Raw genomic sequence first — 17,381 nt, 5'->3', positions numbered from 1 at the left:
ATCGTGAGTTGTTCAGATGCATTTACACGTGTAAAGAAAAATAAACCTGACATTCGGTGGGTCCCACATTGCGGATCCCACGCTAAGTGGATATAATCAAGGATATGGTTTAAGTACCAATTCTAAGGAACCTAACCCTTGGAAGCTCCTCTGCCGTTTTGTCTCCAGTTCCAGGGACATTAACCCTCACTTCCTTTTGTTTCCATTCCATCTACTGTTACTTTTCCATCCTTGCCGCCGTCCTTGAGAGAAGGAAAAACTCCAGTTTGGGAAGATCAACTGAACGCTAGGGTTTTCTGGTAAAAATGGTTGCTGATAAAGCGAAGAAACCAAAAGGCGCTGAGAAAGGTGAGGAGGAAGAATCAGATCACATTGATGGGGAGCTTGTGTTGTCCATCGAGAAGTTGCAGGAGATTCAAGACGAGCTCGAGAAGGTGAGCATTTCTCTTATTTCTCTTTAATTGGCGTCTCTTTTGTGTTTCTCTTGTTTGTCGTCAGTGTTTGATAATGTTGGTGGAGCAGTTACAGTATCTCAATGTTCATTGGAACTTTTACATACTTAAATTTTGCCCATCCTTTCTTCTTTACTGTTTTAAGGTTCTTATATCTCTGAGCTTCTGTTTCTGTTATCTGTTCTAACTCTTGCATTTCGCGGTCTTCATTGAAGTTTTCGTGGCAGATATTTGGGGTGGTCTAGAAGGAGGTTTGGATGACTGTTATTGAGTCTATGTTGCTTTTTAAAATTTTTTTTTATTATTCAAAATGCTGCAACTGGACTGAGTTTGTTAGACTAGTGAAAATTTGCTCTGGTCCCTTATTGTGATTTGTGTTTACCTTTATTCCCTTACGTTTAACTAGATATATTGTCCATTCTTCTCTTCTTTTTACAGTATTTGGAAATTCAGTTTAGGTTAACCCAAATTCATGTGCTTTCACTCCTTTGGTTTGCTGTGTGTTTCATTGAGATAGAGTTGTGATTGTTATTCTACAACCCTCTGTTTCTTCCTTTTCTTTTTAATTGAAGAGGGGAAAAGAAGAGTTTGGTGTATGTTCTGTAAATTCTTTTATTAGATGGTTAAGAATGTTGCATTCATATGGAATACATTTGTTAGTCTTCTGGTTTTGTCTTTTTGTTCTGTTGTGAAGGATGTGGTTGATGTGTTGGGATCTATTTTAGCTCTGAATGTAAGAAGTTGCCATATTTTTAGAACAGTCGTATGCAAGGTGAAGCTTTTTCGTAAAATGATAGGACACTTTCCCCCAATGAGATGATTAGATAATCAAATGACCAAAAACATTTATTTCTTCCCTGGTGGCTATCATATTGAGCCAACAGTACTATAGTCACAAGGCTCACAACACACCTATATTATTTATGACCATTTGTTTGTGCTCAACCTATTGTAGTTTCTCATGCCTTTCATCTGAAGTAAAACTGTAGTGGTTCATTATGAGTTTGTTTGGTTGCAAGGGAAATGCAAATATTTTTATATAAAGTGAAATTTATTTCCTTAGGAAAAATAATTTAGGTGTTTGGTTACTAGGGTTTTTTTTTTCCCAAGGCAGAATAATTTTCATTTCAAATAAAAAATTTAAAGTTACTTATCATGAGCACAAGTAAAATAAAAACCTATGGAATCTCGACTCTCAACTCTCTATCTTTAGGTTGCGTTTGTGTGCTAGAATAAAGGTGGGGTGGGAAAATTCTTGAAAAAAACAAACTTTTTCTACTTTTCCTAAAAGTGTATATTGTTTGGTTGCTTGGGGTGGGAAAGTGAGAGACAAACTTCCTTGAATCAAGGAAACTTGTCTAGTGAGGTGGCAGCCCAACTTTTCCATCCCAAGGCTTTTTAAAACCCCACAAATTTGGTGGAATTTTGTGGAAAAAGTTTAGAAAAGTAAAAAGTGGGACCCACCACTATCACTTTTCCACAAAACCCTTTCCTTCTCCCTCACCCCACTACACGTGGGGCCCACTTTTTTTTTCCCACCACAAACGCAGCCTTAATGAAAGCATTGATAGTCAAAAGCAAACCTGTTCAGGCCTCTGCCTTGCACCTCACAAGCCCAAAATTACAAACATCAGAGGATGAGACATCTATGTTTGCAATGCAAATGAATGATATGTCTGCAAAGTATGGTCTATTGGCATTGCATGTGATGTTTTCAATGCAATACACTACGCTAAGAGTCTTATGTCATGTAAAACCATAATCATGACACTTAAAATAAAGTAGGTTGATTTATAAATTTGAAAAATCTTACATTAATTTTACAGGCAGCCATACAACTTGGTAATATTAATTTCACTTCATAACTTTTCAGTTCTCTATTTGAACAAGATTGGAATTGATTTGCCCATCTGGCTCCATTCTTTTCTCTTGGCCCTTCTCTTGCTTGCCCCTTCTCTTTGATCTTTACCGCTCTTCTGGTCTAATTTGCAACCAAACAACGTAAATGGGATAAAGAATTTCTTGAAGTGAAAAGAATTCCTTTCACTTTCCTTCACTTCATTTTTCTTTACTTCCCTTTCTCATTCCCCTTGCAACCAAACATACCCTATACTGAGACAGGTTAATTATGCATTTTTTTGGTGGCCTGTAGGTTAACGAGGAAGCCAGTGATAAAGTCTTGGAAGTTGAGCAAAAGTACAATGAGATACGCAGGCCAGTCTATGAGAAACGGAATGCAATCATCAAATCTATTCCTGATTTTTGGTTGACTGCTGTGAGTGGTCCATCATTTTGTGAAGTCTTGTTTCCATTGTTGTGTGTTTATTTTGTCCTATTGACTTGTGTAAGGGATTCTGTGTGCAGTTTTTAAGTCATCCTGCACTTGGCGATCTGTTGAGTGATGAAGACCAAAAGGTATTTTTCCTCTTTGTAAAACATGAACTAGTATATTGATTTCATTTCTTTGTTATTCAACAATCATGCCTGTTATTTATGCTTTTTTTTTTTAATCTGAATTTGATTGCTTAAACCTGCTAGTAATAACCGGTTACAAAATATAAAGACCAGTTACAAAATATTTTCTCCATTTCTATCATTTTGATATTTTTATTATTTGGATCTTTATAAGTTATAATCTAATAATTGTCCGTCTTCTTTGAAATAGATTTTTAAGTACTTAAGCTCTCTGGACGTTGAAGATTTTAAAGATGTGAAATCAGGATATTCCATTACTTTTGTGAGTTTCTTCCTGATCACTTAGTTCTCTTATAAATGTTTTATTATTTGCTCTCTTCAAGTTTGTAGTGCATCATTGTTGGGGTCAGTGGTTTATATCTTGGTTCAGTTTTGATGGTTACTGATGGCTATTCTGTTTCTTTGTATTGTTCAGAACTTCAATGCGAACCCTTATTTTGAAGACACAAAACTTACAAAGTCTTTTACCTTCTTTGATGAGGGAACTACTAAAATAACTGGTACAACGATAAAGTGGAAAGAGGGCATGGTAATGCTGATTTCTTTCAGCTGCAATGAATGTGTTTGCTGTTGTATTTTAACTCTGCTAAAATCTTGCTTTGCATATTTAACGTATGAAGGACATTGCTAATGGAGGTAATCATGAGAAGAAAGGAAGCAAGAGGCCTCTTCCTGAAGAAAGGTTGGTTTTCCTTTTTTAATTTCCTTTCCCCTAGAAAGATTGGTTTTCTTTCTTGATTTTCTTCCCTACTGCTTTCCTAATGTCATGCCTTTGTGTAGTCATGATGATCTGATAACACTTTTGTGGCTGAACAAGCATGATCTAATATGGAAACTCAAACCAAGAAGAACTGACCCAAACCTGTTTTCTAGAGCAATGATGGTTGTTCACTCATTTAATTTGAAAATTCATTATTATTTGATAATATTTCACAGAAACCTTGATCACTTTGTAGAGTGACAAAGACACTCCAACAACTTCGAATATATCAATCTTTCCACAACCATTTGTAGTCACGTTAAAATGTCCACTTTGACCCCACTATGTAGCCATGAAGCTTTCGCTTCACTTCCACATTTATTGACAATTCCCTTTTCCTTTTCCTATTTGTTAATGTTGGAGACCTGCCTGCATCTCAAAGGAAGGCAGCCATCCACTGACCACATTCACGAGCAGCAACTTACACCACCAACTACCTGCATATGTGAAGCTTGTGTGGAAATAATGAATAAGAAAAAGCTTCCACCCATTGTTATTAAAGCGGCAAAGTGATTGGGACTCCGCCTTGTTGATTAGGCGACTAATCGGTGCTTAGGCAGCAATAAAGCTACCAAAGCGGTTTAGTCAATATTTTTAATGTAACTACTTTTAAACAACTTTTTAATGCAAATACTTTTTATAATAAACTAAAGTACTAAACAAACATTCAACAATCACATTCATAAAAATAAAAATAAAAATAAAAAACATTCAAGAATCACAATTATGAATAACAATATTATTCATATATAGTTTAATGAAATTATTTCACAAATCATTTTTAACATGACTTTTTTGTTAAATATACATGAATAATATTCGAATTGGAATCAGAATTGATGTATCCATTTTCCCCTTTTTTTAACCAAACAGTGCTGACATGATAAATTAATAGATCTCATTATTCCGATTTCCAAGTCAATTCATTGATTATCAATGTTAAATATGGCTCATGCTTCACATTCTGTTGCTGACAGGCACTTTGGGCCTCGATTCCGAAATGGCTCACATTTAAATTTATATACAGCATTATAGAATAAATTATGATTAAAAAAAAAATGCACAAATTACATAATGTAAAAAAAGCGGCTGCTTTAGCATCGAGGCGGCAATATGGCGCAAAAGGCGGTAAGCGGTAGTGCCTAAGCAAAAAAACGGCAAGAAATCAAACAGTTAGTTAAGCGGTCAAACTTTAAGCGGTTCAAAAACCGTTTTGCCGCCTAGGCGGACACTTTGATAATCATGCTTTCACCTGTGGTTGCCATTCTCCTATAGAAGAAGATGAATTCAATGGTAATTTTACTCGGTTGAGCTCACACAAACGACGCATGTCCCAAGACCAAGACCAAGCCCATGTGAAGCCTTGAACCACATTGTGTAGTTCTGTAGCATCTTATACTAAGTTCTTTCAGCACTCCTGGAATTTTGGTTGGGGCAGCGGCAAACATGTATTTTCTGCCCAACTTTAAGTCAAGGGCATACTGATCCTTTTAGGCTTTATCAGTTTTTATTTTAAGTCTCTTAAATTCAAAGCCATCAGACTGCCTAGGAAAATTGCCCCCCTCTGGGACTCTGCTAGTCTGGCAGACTTCGGCACGGGTTTGCCCTTTTCTGGTTTCAGTTATTAATCATGTAAAGCAGCCTGTAATTGTAGGAGTCTTACCTGTCTTAGTTGGAAGGGGAAGTGCTAGTTGGTTTCTAAGTCCTAAATCAGTTAGGACTTCAGTTGTGAAGCTATTTATATCCTGTCCACTGCCCGTCTCCCTTTTCTGTTGATGGAAAGAATACAGACTGCATTTTTTTTTTTTTAATTATCAGCTTTTTCTGCTCCTCTCTTTGAGAAGTAACTGATTGAGGTGCAGATTAGGGGTCACAGATGAGTCCATCCAATTGTTAGTATTCTTGGTTATGTCAAGGCATAAACCCTATTCCGTTCTCTTGTCATCTTTAATTTCTCTTTTAATCTCCAAACCCTGGTTCAATACCTTCCTCCCTTCAAAACCAAGAAATCCAGTTACTTCCTAATCCCTCAGTCAGATTTACTCTGAACTTCATAAACTACAGTCTCATCCTTCCACTGGTCTACGAAAAACCATTCAGCTCTGAGCTGTCTAACAATAGATTCCATTAATATTTTTATTGAAACCATGAATTTTGACTTGTAAACCATTCATTTAAATTCTTTATACTTTAAGCTCATCGTCTTCTCCATTCGGTCTACACATGACCCCAATTTTATTGGATTTCAACACCTCTAGGTCACTGAAACACAGCTCTGAAAGTTACCCTTTTGACTTATTTGCATCCTATGTCCCCTTTTTTAGCTATTAAACCTGATGCAGGTCCAGCACCAAATTGGTCAGCTTTCCCTTAAAATCAGCTTAGGGTTGATAGATATGGGTGTTGGGCCTCTGTTCAGCAGGTTTATCTGGTCACGGTCCTGCTTTGTGGGCCCTTTAGTTTTTAGGCCAAGTATGAAAATAGGTTTTTATTTTAGTTTAATTGGTCTAATTATGTAAATTTTGCGCAACTTAAGTTATGAGGTCCGAATAGGCTTTTTATATTTCATTTTAGTTTAAGTAATGTTTGAGTCAGTCTAGGATATAATAAGAAGTCCTTTTAAGTTTAGTTATGAGAGTCCTACTAAAAATTTGGATTCATATGTTGAGTACAACTAGGAAAGTCGCTTTCCAAGTCTTAATTTCACTAGGACTTCTTACGTAAGGTTATAAATAAAGCCCTAGACATGTAACAGATCATATACTTCATAATACAATTAACAAAGACTGTGTTGCTGCCTAAGAGCAAGGTTAGAAGAGCTTCTCATCAGTGGTAAGGGACCTCTATGTGATCCAGTAAGCAACCTAGGGTTTCAATTTGCAGGATTCTCCTTCGGCAGTGCTTGTAGCCTGTCTCCATTTCTTTCCATCTCCATCACACCCCATTACAAGGCTTGCATTACAGGTAAGCAACCAGTCAGCACTTAACATTCCCCTTCTCACATCACCCTTTTTTAATTATTTTTCTTGAATTTTTCTGACTTTTCTGGAGGCCTAAAGTTCAAGGTCATATCCCCCCAAGCCTAATGATCTTAGATCCCAATTTGACCCCATTCTGACCATTCGGGTTCTTGAATTTCCGTACTCCCTCAAACCTCTAAAACATGACCCTTAGGTCTTTTAATTTAGCCATCTAGACTAAACCAAATTTGGAAGATCATATCTCCATACCTACATTCCCACCAAGTTTTGCCATGTTCGTTATCTCAAGAACCTACTATCCTGCCATTTTAAAGTTATCCAAAACTAACACCCATTATCCTTGATATTCCTCCATATCAATTAATCCAACCAGGGAATATGGCCAGTAGCTGAAATCCAATTGAGGTCATACCCATAATCCACCCCATGTCCCATGACCAAAATTTCAAGAAACCCTTTCTTGGTCCCATATGAATTCGTCCTATTAAAAGATCTTGATGTGAACTGGACCCAAGATCACTCAAAGAAGACCCAGGGAGGTTGCTAGTATCCTACAGCCCTTCCAACAGCTTAGGAAAATTCAGCCAGTGTAGGGGCATTTTGGTCATTGTGGATGCCCTGTTCCAACTCAACTTGATCTAAGAAGAACCACAATTTTATTGGGATTCTAGTCTTGATCTTATTTTGTCATTTGAGTTAGTCCTTGTCAAGATATGAAAAGAATCCTAGTCTAGTTAGGGGTCCTACTTAGATAAGGATTCCTTTAGTTGTCCAACTTTTACTATGAAACTAGTCGTACTCTTGTTTTGTAATTAGAATCATCGTAGGATAGGTCAAGTAAGAGTCCTTAGTAGAAAGAGAGTCCCAAGTAAAGTTGAAGTTCTTTGTTTTGGTTCCTAAGTTGACTCCTATCTTAGAAAGGGCTTCCTTCTTAAGTTAGAAGTCCTTATATGATTGCACTTTTAGTTGGTTACGAGTCCTTGTTTGTTTTGCTTTCCAATTTTAGTCCAAGTAGAAGTCGTAGTTTGATTTGCTTTCTAATGTTGAGTCCTAGTTTGTATCTTTCATGTAAGGCTGTAAACGTAGCCCTTTGCTTGTAAAGAAGATAGTTTTGATTATTGAATGAAGTTGATTGAAGGAAGATATTAAGCGGAGTCGTGGCTTTCTAAGGGAGAAAACCTGCGGCAGCTTGATGCATTCAGATTTTCTGAAATTCAGCATCCTTTCTCTCCATTATCAAGTGAAAACCCCCACCCTGTCCCTACCCTTTCCCTTCTCTTTCCCCCCTTCTGCAGCCTTCTTTTCTCCCTCCCCTAGCCTGCGGCAGCCTTTCCCTTCTTCCCCTAATCCTAGTCTCTCATCCCCCCTCCCCCTTTTCCCCCTCCATTCTCCAACCTTTCTCACCCCATCTGATAACTTTTCAAATGATACACAAATAATCATGGTCAAATTGGAAGGGCGGGTACACAATAAAATCTTATGGTGTTAGTTATTGAAGCTAAATTCTTCCTATCTAATGGCCGTAAGTGGTCATTGACTTGAATGTGAGTATTTTCTGTTTTGTTTTTTAATGAAAATTTTCCAGGTCAGTATGCGCTTGGTTGTCAGTGTGTGTGAGAGGATGGAGTACATCCCATCTTGGGTTCATTTTTAGATCAATAGAATATAAACCCATTAAGTTGACCCCATTTACTTGGGAGAAGGCTTGTTTTTGTTGTATAAACCCATTATTCTAACATTTAATGGGGAAATTGTGCCTTTATAAAAAACTAGGTAGAAACTATTGTGCAAGCCTGGATTTGTTGCAACAATGCATAAGTAGATCCTAGGTTGCTGGAGGGAGATACCTCAAATTCCCTTTCATTGCATGAATCATACGTTAACTTGTATTTCTGGGTATATTTCATTTTATTTGTTACTTGTTAACATGTACTCCCATCACTTTCTAATGCAAAAAATAGAAAATGGATATGCAATAATTGTCTCTGTGTGGATAACTTATTTGGATTATAGAAGCATATTCACACTTCTGTTTTTTCCATTGGCAGATGATTATTATATATAACTCTTAATTCTCTACTTTAACTGTTTCAATTGTAGCTTCTTTACCTGGTTTAGTGAAACTCAGCAGAAAGACATATCAGAGGGACTACATGATGAGGTAATTTTGAACTCTTCTGCCCCCCACCCACACACACACACACACACAAAAATTGATTCTTTCAGTTTTAGTTTTGCATCTTTCCAGCCCTTTGTGTGCAATGGGTTCTGTCATTTTCACATAATAGAATAGCCATTTAATTTTCCAAAGGTGGGGGATTAGAGTAACTAGCTGGGAATCAGAGCAGTAGGTAAATCAATTATTAATGTGACTATAAATCAGTATGCTAATGCGTCTTAACAACAGGTTTGTCACTAGAAACTGCGGAACCCTCAAGTATAACTCAGTTTGCTAACTCATCTTAACAATGGATTTGTGAACTGATCTTTGAACAACCTTGCTTCTTTTGTCTATGACCTGCTAAGTGTTTTTTTTTTCCCTTCCCTGGCTGAGTGTAGTTGATGTAGCCCTTGATTGAAAGGATCAACTAGGGGGGCCAGTTAATTAGGATATTAAATGAACCAGCAAGGTGACCAAACTGGGGTGGGGGCTACCAGGGGGTTAGTGTATGGGTTGATGGTGGGGGTGATGTTAAGTTAATGTGAAGTCAAATATGTGTTACAATTTACAGCTAAATCTGGTGGTTAAATCTGGATTTATGGAGGATTACTCGTAGAAATAGGACTGAAGGGTAAATAAGCTAGTTCAATCAAACAATTGTTGGAAGGTTTCAGACTTGGATCAAACTTCTCCAAGCGTAGAAGATTCAGGCAAAATTTCATCAAGTTTAATGGTTAGAATCGGCTAGGCAGAATTCTTATGAAGAACACTTGCGTATGATCTACTACAAGATGGTTGCAGATTTCAAGACAGCAACTTGTTTGAACTTGGGACTTGAGTAAAATTGGATCTGTGGATTTTTGGGTTTTAACAGTATTCTTGGGCAGCAACTGGAATGAGTGTGTGGATGATATATGTTGGCTCTGGGTTGAATTTGATAGAATGTAATAGTGGAGTTGGACTGTTTTTGTAGGTTGGTTTGAAAAGTGAAAATAACAAAGGGGGAACCTGGGGGTTTAGGGAATTAGACGGTTAGGAGCAGAAGGAGGGGTTGGGGTAATGCAATTAACTCACTGTCATGCTGAATTTGCTCAGCAGCAGCTTGTTAATTTCTGAAAATTTTAATTATAAGTTATAACCTTCTAAATGGAAGAAATATTCAATTTTGTTGAAGGTGCAGCTTATCTGTAATGGCTGAAACTTGAATTTTAACCTTGTTGATGAAGGGAATCCTCAACTTGGTTGAAGGGCCAGCTTAATCAGAACTTCCATTGCCTCTGACTAACGAGGACTTGCTGGCTATTACACACTAATCACTCGATTCACTCCAGGGTACATGGTAGTAAAATATAACTCTTTCACAAAGGGCAAGGTGGCTGCAGCTGCTTGCGAAATAATTTCAATAATCAAATCTGTTACAATAAGATACCCTACTACAACTTTGTAAAAAAACAGTTCAAAAGTAGACTCTTGCACCTTAATTAGATAAACTGATCAATCATGTGTTATTCAAATACTAATTTAAATTTAACAAAGACTGAAAAATAAATATTGAAGCTAATTTTGCATCAACCTAATTACATGTATCTTAGGCCTACAAAAGTGGCGTATTACAAGAAAACCCTTGGAATGGAAGGCCCAATACGTATATTGCCCAACCCTAGACTTGTTTTTAAGAGAGGTCCCATTTTGGCAATAAATCTACATTAGCTGAAGAAATAGAGAATCAAAGATATATGGAATGGGTTGCCAATTTTAGAAATGAATCTGTGACTGGTGAATATATTTAGTAAATATCACAATACCGATAAATTTTTGAAATCATAGGTTAGTAATAGTAAAAAGCATCAATGTGCAGAACTAATAAGCTTAACCAAAATAGGAATTAGGAAGTATGAGAATGGAATGGCAACAAGTGAACAGAATAAGATGAGAGTTGAGTAATAGAAACTAGAAGTAAATAACAAGAAGCCCTGAAAATTGGCGAGGCAGAATTGAAGGCTGGATAGAAGAAGAAAGACAAGAAAACCATGGAGTTAGGACCAAATTGACCAGCAATCTTATAGGCCAGTTGGTCTTCTAGAAGAACCAATAAGAGGCCAAAACATTGTTCACATGGACAGTGTCTATCTTCCCATGCTTGACTTAAGTGGGAATGTTGCTGGAGGATTTTTGGGGCCCAAGATCAGATTGCGTTGAGGCTTTTTGTGTGCTTGTAAGTTCTCTTAGAATTTTCAGGCATGCCAGTGACTATTGGAGGCTGTGATTGGTTTGCAAACATTACTGCACGAGCTCTGGATGCTGAAGTCAGAAATTGTGAAGCTCGAATGCCAATGTCATGGAAAGGTGTGGGTTCGTGAGAGGGGTCTTCCCATATGTAATTGACCATGTTCAATCTCCAATGGCACCAAGCAAATGAGGTTCTCCTTCCCATTGACCATGACTATATTTTCAGGCTGACTTTGATGCATATCCTAGAGTTAGGGCATCTGGGGAGGGGAATGGAGTGTAAATGTACCTACAAACCTCTATAGCTTGACTTAGATCACCAATTTATCTTTCCAAAACCCAAACCCTGAAAAGATTGAAAAAAACCCATTTGGAGTAGGGAAACAATTTATTCAAATTAAAGGGTTATTTCAGAAGTTCAACATCTAGTGACCTTGCACAGCTTACCCAATGGTTTCCATTGGGATCCCTCAAGAATACTGAATCCTTGAACACGTGGAAAAGAGAGATAAATAGAGTTTACCTATATCCTCCAAGCAATCAAGCAAACCCTCCTACTACTTTTGTTGCTGCCCAAGATTAACCTTGCTCTTGTCTGTTTTTGTAATGCAAGGGCTTGAGAGGGATGCCTACTTATAGGCTGAAACCCCATTGAGGCCTTTGCTTGGCAACAAGTTACTATTTCCATCTGGAAGCTTCACTTGGGTTGGCATAGGTATACATCACTCATCATATAACATTGGATGTGTCCCACAAGCAAATAATCTAGATATATATGTTTTGGGGGTCATTTCTAGGTTATTTTATGGGTTTTACATCTATGACCTAGGGAGCTTGATACTGAGGTCAGTGCAGGCTTTCCCAATAGGTTAAAGTGATATTGAACAGGTTGAGATCATCTACAGTACAGTCCAATCACCATGAGAATATTATAATCATTTAAATACATTTACCAATTGCTATTAATTACTATTCAAGAGCAATGCCAAACAATGACGGTACTCTCAAAGAGACTCCAAACCAAATTAGGAAAACTTTCTGGAAGCTGCTTTAAACAATGAAACTTGTTAAACAAATTCTGACAGAGACTCAGTTCCTATCTCCTAAGAACAGTGCAGTAAATTGTAATTATAGTAATGACACTGCCAACCCCTACCGACATTTGTTGGTCCAAAAAACTGGGTTGGGCTGTTTCTGCTTTGGTACTAGTTTGCTGATCTTGTCATTGCTGGTTCAGCCACAATAATATGACTGCTTGGTCTTTGAAACTGAATCAGATTATAAAGAAGGAATTGGAGCTGGATGACAATCAGAAGTATTTTCCTGCCTTCCATAGGTTTATTATTTGCCAATGAGCTTTCATTTCTCTGCGCAGGTGGCTGAGATAATCAAGGAAGATTTGTGGCCCAATCCTCTCAAATATTTTAACAATGTATTTTTTTTCTTCTTCTTTCTCTTATTTATCGTGAAATCCTGAATGAGAGAGTTCAATACTGCATTATATTCTCTCTCTAACTCTTTTTTTTTTTTGGGATGAATGGACAATAGGAGGCTGATGAAGAGGATTTTGATGGAGATGAAGGTGACGAAGAGGTGTGAAGATGTGTGCTATTTATTTTAAAATTTTTACAATCTTATGGATATAATTCTTTTGCTAGATTTAAACTTCATTTTATTCACATGTTTAACACTTTCTCTTCAAGGTGCTTAAATTTGCTAAATGGAACTTCTATAAGTTGTCCACTATTTTTTTGGTCAGGGCTCTACATCATTCCTTTGAATTTGTAATTTATGTTAAATAAGTTTTAAATTTTATTCTGGTTTAGAGGTTTGAATCATCATCTTCAGGTTTCAAATTTTCTTTTGGTTTAAGCCTTAAAGGCTCTGTTTCAAATTTTATGCATTATGAACTATCGTGCTTTAGGAGTTTGGTGTTCCATAATGTTGGTTTATTTTATTTTCTTCTGGTGTAGGGCTTTGTTTCAAATTTTATTTATTACGAATTATCGTGCTGTAGGAGTTTGAATGTGCTCTATAATCCTGGATTTTTTCCCCCCGTTTTGTTTCATCTATAGAGTTGTCCTCCACATTGAATCTTGTAAATTTGGTAAGTTTTGGTTGGTTCAATGATGTGTTCATAATCTTTTTTTTTTTGGTAAAGATGTGTTCATAATCTGCTTATCAAGAAGGTTGTAACGAGTGATTTCTTGACAGCCTAGAGAAAGATGGCTCTGTAAATCTCTTCTTGCTGTTTTTTCCCCCACCCAGAGCCAAAGAGAAGGGGGAACCCATTCTCTAAATGTTTAAATCCATAAAATTGCATATTGCATGGTTTGTTTTCAATCCTCAGCTTTGAGGTTATTGAGCTTCAGGCTCTTCCTTTTCTGTCATTTTAGATAATTAAGTGGACATATTATTAGTCTGGCAATGTGGTTGTTTAAAACTATGAGTAAACAGGGAGTTTCTTGGATTCAAATGTGAACCTGGAAGATGAAAAATTAACTAGAATATTTGATGGAAATCTCTATGAAGGTTTACAAATGCATGTGAATGATAGGACATTGCCAATGTCTAAATGAGCTAGTCACTGGTTGATTGGCTCAATTTCCTAGGCACAGCATATCTTACATAAAATAGAGCAACTATTTTCATGATGCTGTACAAAAAATGCACCTCATGTTTTGAAAGGTTCTAGCTTCCAAGCACCTTGCATAAGAATACCACTTTCATCGGCATGAAGTAGAGTTGACATCGTCCACCTAAAAAAGAAAGAAACAGTACTGTTGACATTTGCACTTGGTGTTGGCAAAAGTGAATCAAATCCGGCTTTTAAATCTCCTAGACTGCTATAGTGCTTTTGTTCATTATTTGTGGGTTGGGTTTTGCTTGGAGGCTTAATGGGTGTTGTCCCATTAACCTGTCTCTCCCACTTTGCAGCAACATTAGTAGAGACATATTTTATTTACAGGATTTGAGTTGCCGTTCTTGTTCAGATTCCTTTGACATTTCAAAGCATGCTAAAAACTGCTTTGACTTGTTTTGGTAGCTGAGAGAAAAGTAGGGTTAACATTAAGGGGAACTATGGGTATATGTCTTGGAATCAAAAGGTCTGAGGATAAGTAGATCTAAGACTGAATATATATGGTGTGTAACTTTAGTAGCTTTGGGGTAGATAATAAGGTGGTGAATATTGATGGGAGGGATATCCCACAAATTCAGATATCTGGGATTAGTTGTCAACAAGTAGGGTGACATAGTTGATGTTCCCCAAAGGATTAAAATGTGGTGGATGTGGAGTGGGGATGTGTCATCGGAGTTGTGCAATGGGAAGTTTTATTGGACCATTAACTTACTCAGCCATGATGTATGGGGCGGAGTCCTTTGTTGTGAAGAAGTGCCATATCATTAACTTGGTGTTGCAGCAATGGGGATGTTGAGATGGTTGGCAAAGGTAGAAAGGATAAACTAGGGGATGATCTTATTTGAGATGGATTGTCAGCCACTCTGATACATGGTAAACTGATGGAGGCCTGTTTCAGGTTGTGTGAACATGTTTAACTAAGACCTTCAAAATCCCCAGTTTGAAGGAGTGACAGATCCTTAGCATAGTAATCAAACAATCACAGGCCTAACATACCATAGTAGTGGTGAAGAAAGACTTGTTTTGGTTTAGGCCTTGTCTGTAGTATGACCTCAATAAAGTTGATTGGAGAACAAAAAGATCCGTGCGGTTGAACCCATGTAGCTGTATGATGTTGATGTGATGATGTTTCCATTTTTTCACACCCCATTTTCAGGAGGCATAGTTGTTGAGTGTTAAGTAGCTGCATGTAACTAGTCAATACCCTAGGCCTAGGGTTTGGGTTAATAGCCCAGAGCTTGTGTCTGTTGTCTGCCTTATCCCCTTTTCTTTCTTATTGTTCTTCACCCCCTGCTAAGAGCTGTGTAGCTGACCCATTTAAGTTGGGGGAAAGGCTATTGATGTTGTTGTAGTGCTGAACAGTGAACATACCGCTTAGGAAAACCTGAAGCAAATAATCCATCTTTTGTTTCCTCTGTGCCCTGTGTAATAGTCACAACTGCTGTTAGTAAGGGTGCAACCAGGCCAGAATGGACTGGGTTTTGAAAACCCTGACCAGACTTGAGTTCCTCTGGGCACTCATAAATGAAAATTAATTTATATAACATAATCACACAAATGAAAAATAATTTCCAACCTAATTTTTTTAGATCTAATATATAAAGTTAGTGATGTTTTTAAATATTAATTATTACTTAACCTGTTTCCTTTATCTTGTGCGATTACATATATTTAATTTTTTTGTTCTATGAGTGTGGGACATGGACTTGGCCAACACGGCTGTAATCCCAGCCTTGGCCCATCGTCTATAGCTTTGTTTGGTTGAAAGGGGAAGTAGAGGGAAGGGAAGTGAAATTCTTTTAAACAAATAAAGAACTTCTGGTGTCCATGCTATAGCTTTGTTTGGTTGAAAGGGGAAGTAGAGGGAAGGGAAGTGAAATTCTTTTAAACAAATAAAGAACTTCTGGTATCCATGACCCATGTGATTGCATAAGCTACATAAGTTTCATACAGTGTTTAGTGAAGGAATATTTTACATGTAATCTTTGTTTACTTATTGCAAATAAAGGGTAATAGATGCAAAGTGAAGTGAAATTGGATGACCAAATATGGAATGATTTGGAGTTGGGTCATGTAGTCACATTTAGTAATAAATACAAATGATTGCAAAAGTTTCTATTTTATGTATGAGAATTTCTCTTCTCTTCCCTTAAATTCTCCTTGCAACTAAAGGAGTATCTGGTTTCGTGTTGGGTTGGCCCTCGCTAGGCCAAACATCTATCCCTAAGCTATCAAATGCCTGCTAACATTTGCTTTGTAAACCTATTGAGGGCATGCAGAGCAGTTTCACTTAATCAAGGGCGTCACTTGAGGGTTTGGTTGTTTATTGTGTTTTATTGGACGTTTTAGTGGCTGATGATATACATACTGTCTTGTGCCTCTTTAAGTAATTTCTGATGCTTTCAGTTTTTTCAGGTAAAGGGTATTGATGGCTTCGATGAGGATGAGGAAGAGGAAGATGAAGATGAAGATGAAGATGATGATGACGAGGAAGAAGGTGGAGAGGAAGAGGGCTAATTTCCTTATATAAATGGCTTTTTGATACCGCTGCTTAATTATGGCTTAGTCGAAGTCCAATGATGATTGCAGAAGAGGTGACGAGACGGTGGCCCCATCGTTGTCTTTTGAAGATGGCGATCTTCTAAGTTCGACTGCTAACATGTGTCTTAAGAAGTTGCTGTCTCCTTTTTTTGTCTGCTCCTCCATTGTACTTGTTACGTGCAATGGGTTTAGGTTACAGAATAGATGGGGTTTTCATTAGGTTTAGCAATGGAGTAGTATGGTTCTGTTTGGATCTTATGTGCTTCCTAATTCTGGAAACTACAATTTGGTTATTTATATAATTTTGAGTTATGCTGGAAGTGAAGGCAGTAGTTCTGTGATAACAATCAGATATGGTGCATGAGCAGTTGACAGCAGAGTTAAAAAATAAAAAAAAATTGTGCCCATCTCCCTGTTGTGTACAGCAGTTCACTTTCACATTGCTGACAAGTGGAATATGCTAAACGAAGGGTTGAGATTAGAAATGTGATTTTAGGTGGGGAAAAATCCCAGTTTTGGAGACCCCGTTGAGTTGATACCCATTCCCTCCGTTTCCACAAACCCAGTTCAGATTTTCAACCCACGAATTCTCTCACTTGTTTTCCCTCCATGGTTTCTCTTTGAGCATCTATGGTGTTCTTCCATTTGAGAACTTTTTCCTCAAGAGGAGAGAGGAGCCCAATTTTACAGTAGAAAATGAATTGATAAAAGAACGACAGCAAAGGGGAAAGAACCAAAAAAAACGAAGAGGAAGAATTTGATATCTGTGAGTTGAGATTCTTTCTCAAAAATTGTTTTGAGGTTGATCTGTCTCTCACTCCCTTTCCTTCATTGTTTTAAAGTAGAGATTTCTTTTCAAAATTTGTTTTGAGGTTGGATATCTTTCTCACTCCCTTTCCTCCATTGTTTTAAAGTAGAGATTTCTTTTCAAAAATCGTTTTGAAGTTGGATCTTTTTCTCAAAAATTTTGCAAGTCGAGATTTCATTGTCTCTGCAAAATGTCTATTTCTGTTTCTGTTTCTACTTCCAATTTCAGGGGGAAAAAAAGTTGTAATTTTGTGCAATACCTTCAAAATAAACAAACTTGTTGTAATTTAATAGTAATCTCCCTGCTACCTTCCTGCAAACAAAGAATCATGTG

The 17,381-nt window shown here is 37.2% G+C and overlaps 1 protein-coding gene across 2 annotated transcripts; it reads left to right on the top strand.

The window, feature by feature from the left end:
- Nucleotides 1–139: 139 nt before the first annotated feature.
- LOC149006728 (NAP1-related protein 2-like) lies at nt 140–16,650 on the top strand. 2 transcript variants are annotated; one of them, XM_089165050.1, is made up of 10 exons: nt 140–434; nt 2,605–2,727; nt 2,817–2,867; nt 3,118–3,189; nt 3,343–3,456; nt 3,548–3,609; nt 8,769–8,829; nt 12,434–12,490; nt 12,607–12,651; nt 16,106–16,650. In XM_089165050.1, exons 1-10 carry the CDS (start codon nt 306–308, stop codon nt 16,214–16,216), a joined length of 825 nt encoding a protein of 274 aa, XP_089021176.1. In that variant the 5' UTR covers nt 140–305; the 3' UTR covers nt 16,217–16,650. The 2 variants fall into 2 exon arrangements, with proteins under 2 accessions (XP_089021176.1, XP_089021177.1); XM_089165051.1 differs by having other exon boundaries at nt 16,115–16,649.
- The last annotated feature ends 731 nt before the right edge of the window (nt 16,651–17,381 follow it).

The sequence above is a fragment of the Hakea prostrata genome, chromosome 8 (assembly GCF_041222555.1).
Source record: "Hakea prostrata isolate BN-2017 chromosome 8, UWA_Hpros_2, whole genome shotgun sequence".
Classification (NCBI taxonomy): domain Eukaryota; kingdom Viridiplantae; phylum Streptophyta; class Magnoliopsida; order Proteales; family Proteaceae; genus Hakea; species Hakea prostrata.
The sequence above is the reverse complement of the archived record's forward strand: the minus strand, read 5'-3'. Positions and strand labels throughout refer to the sequence as shown.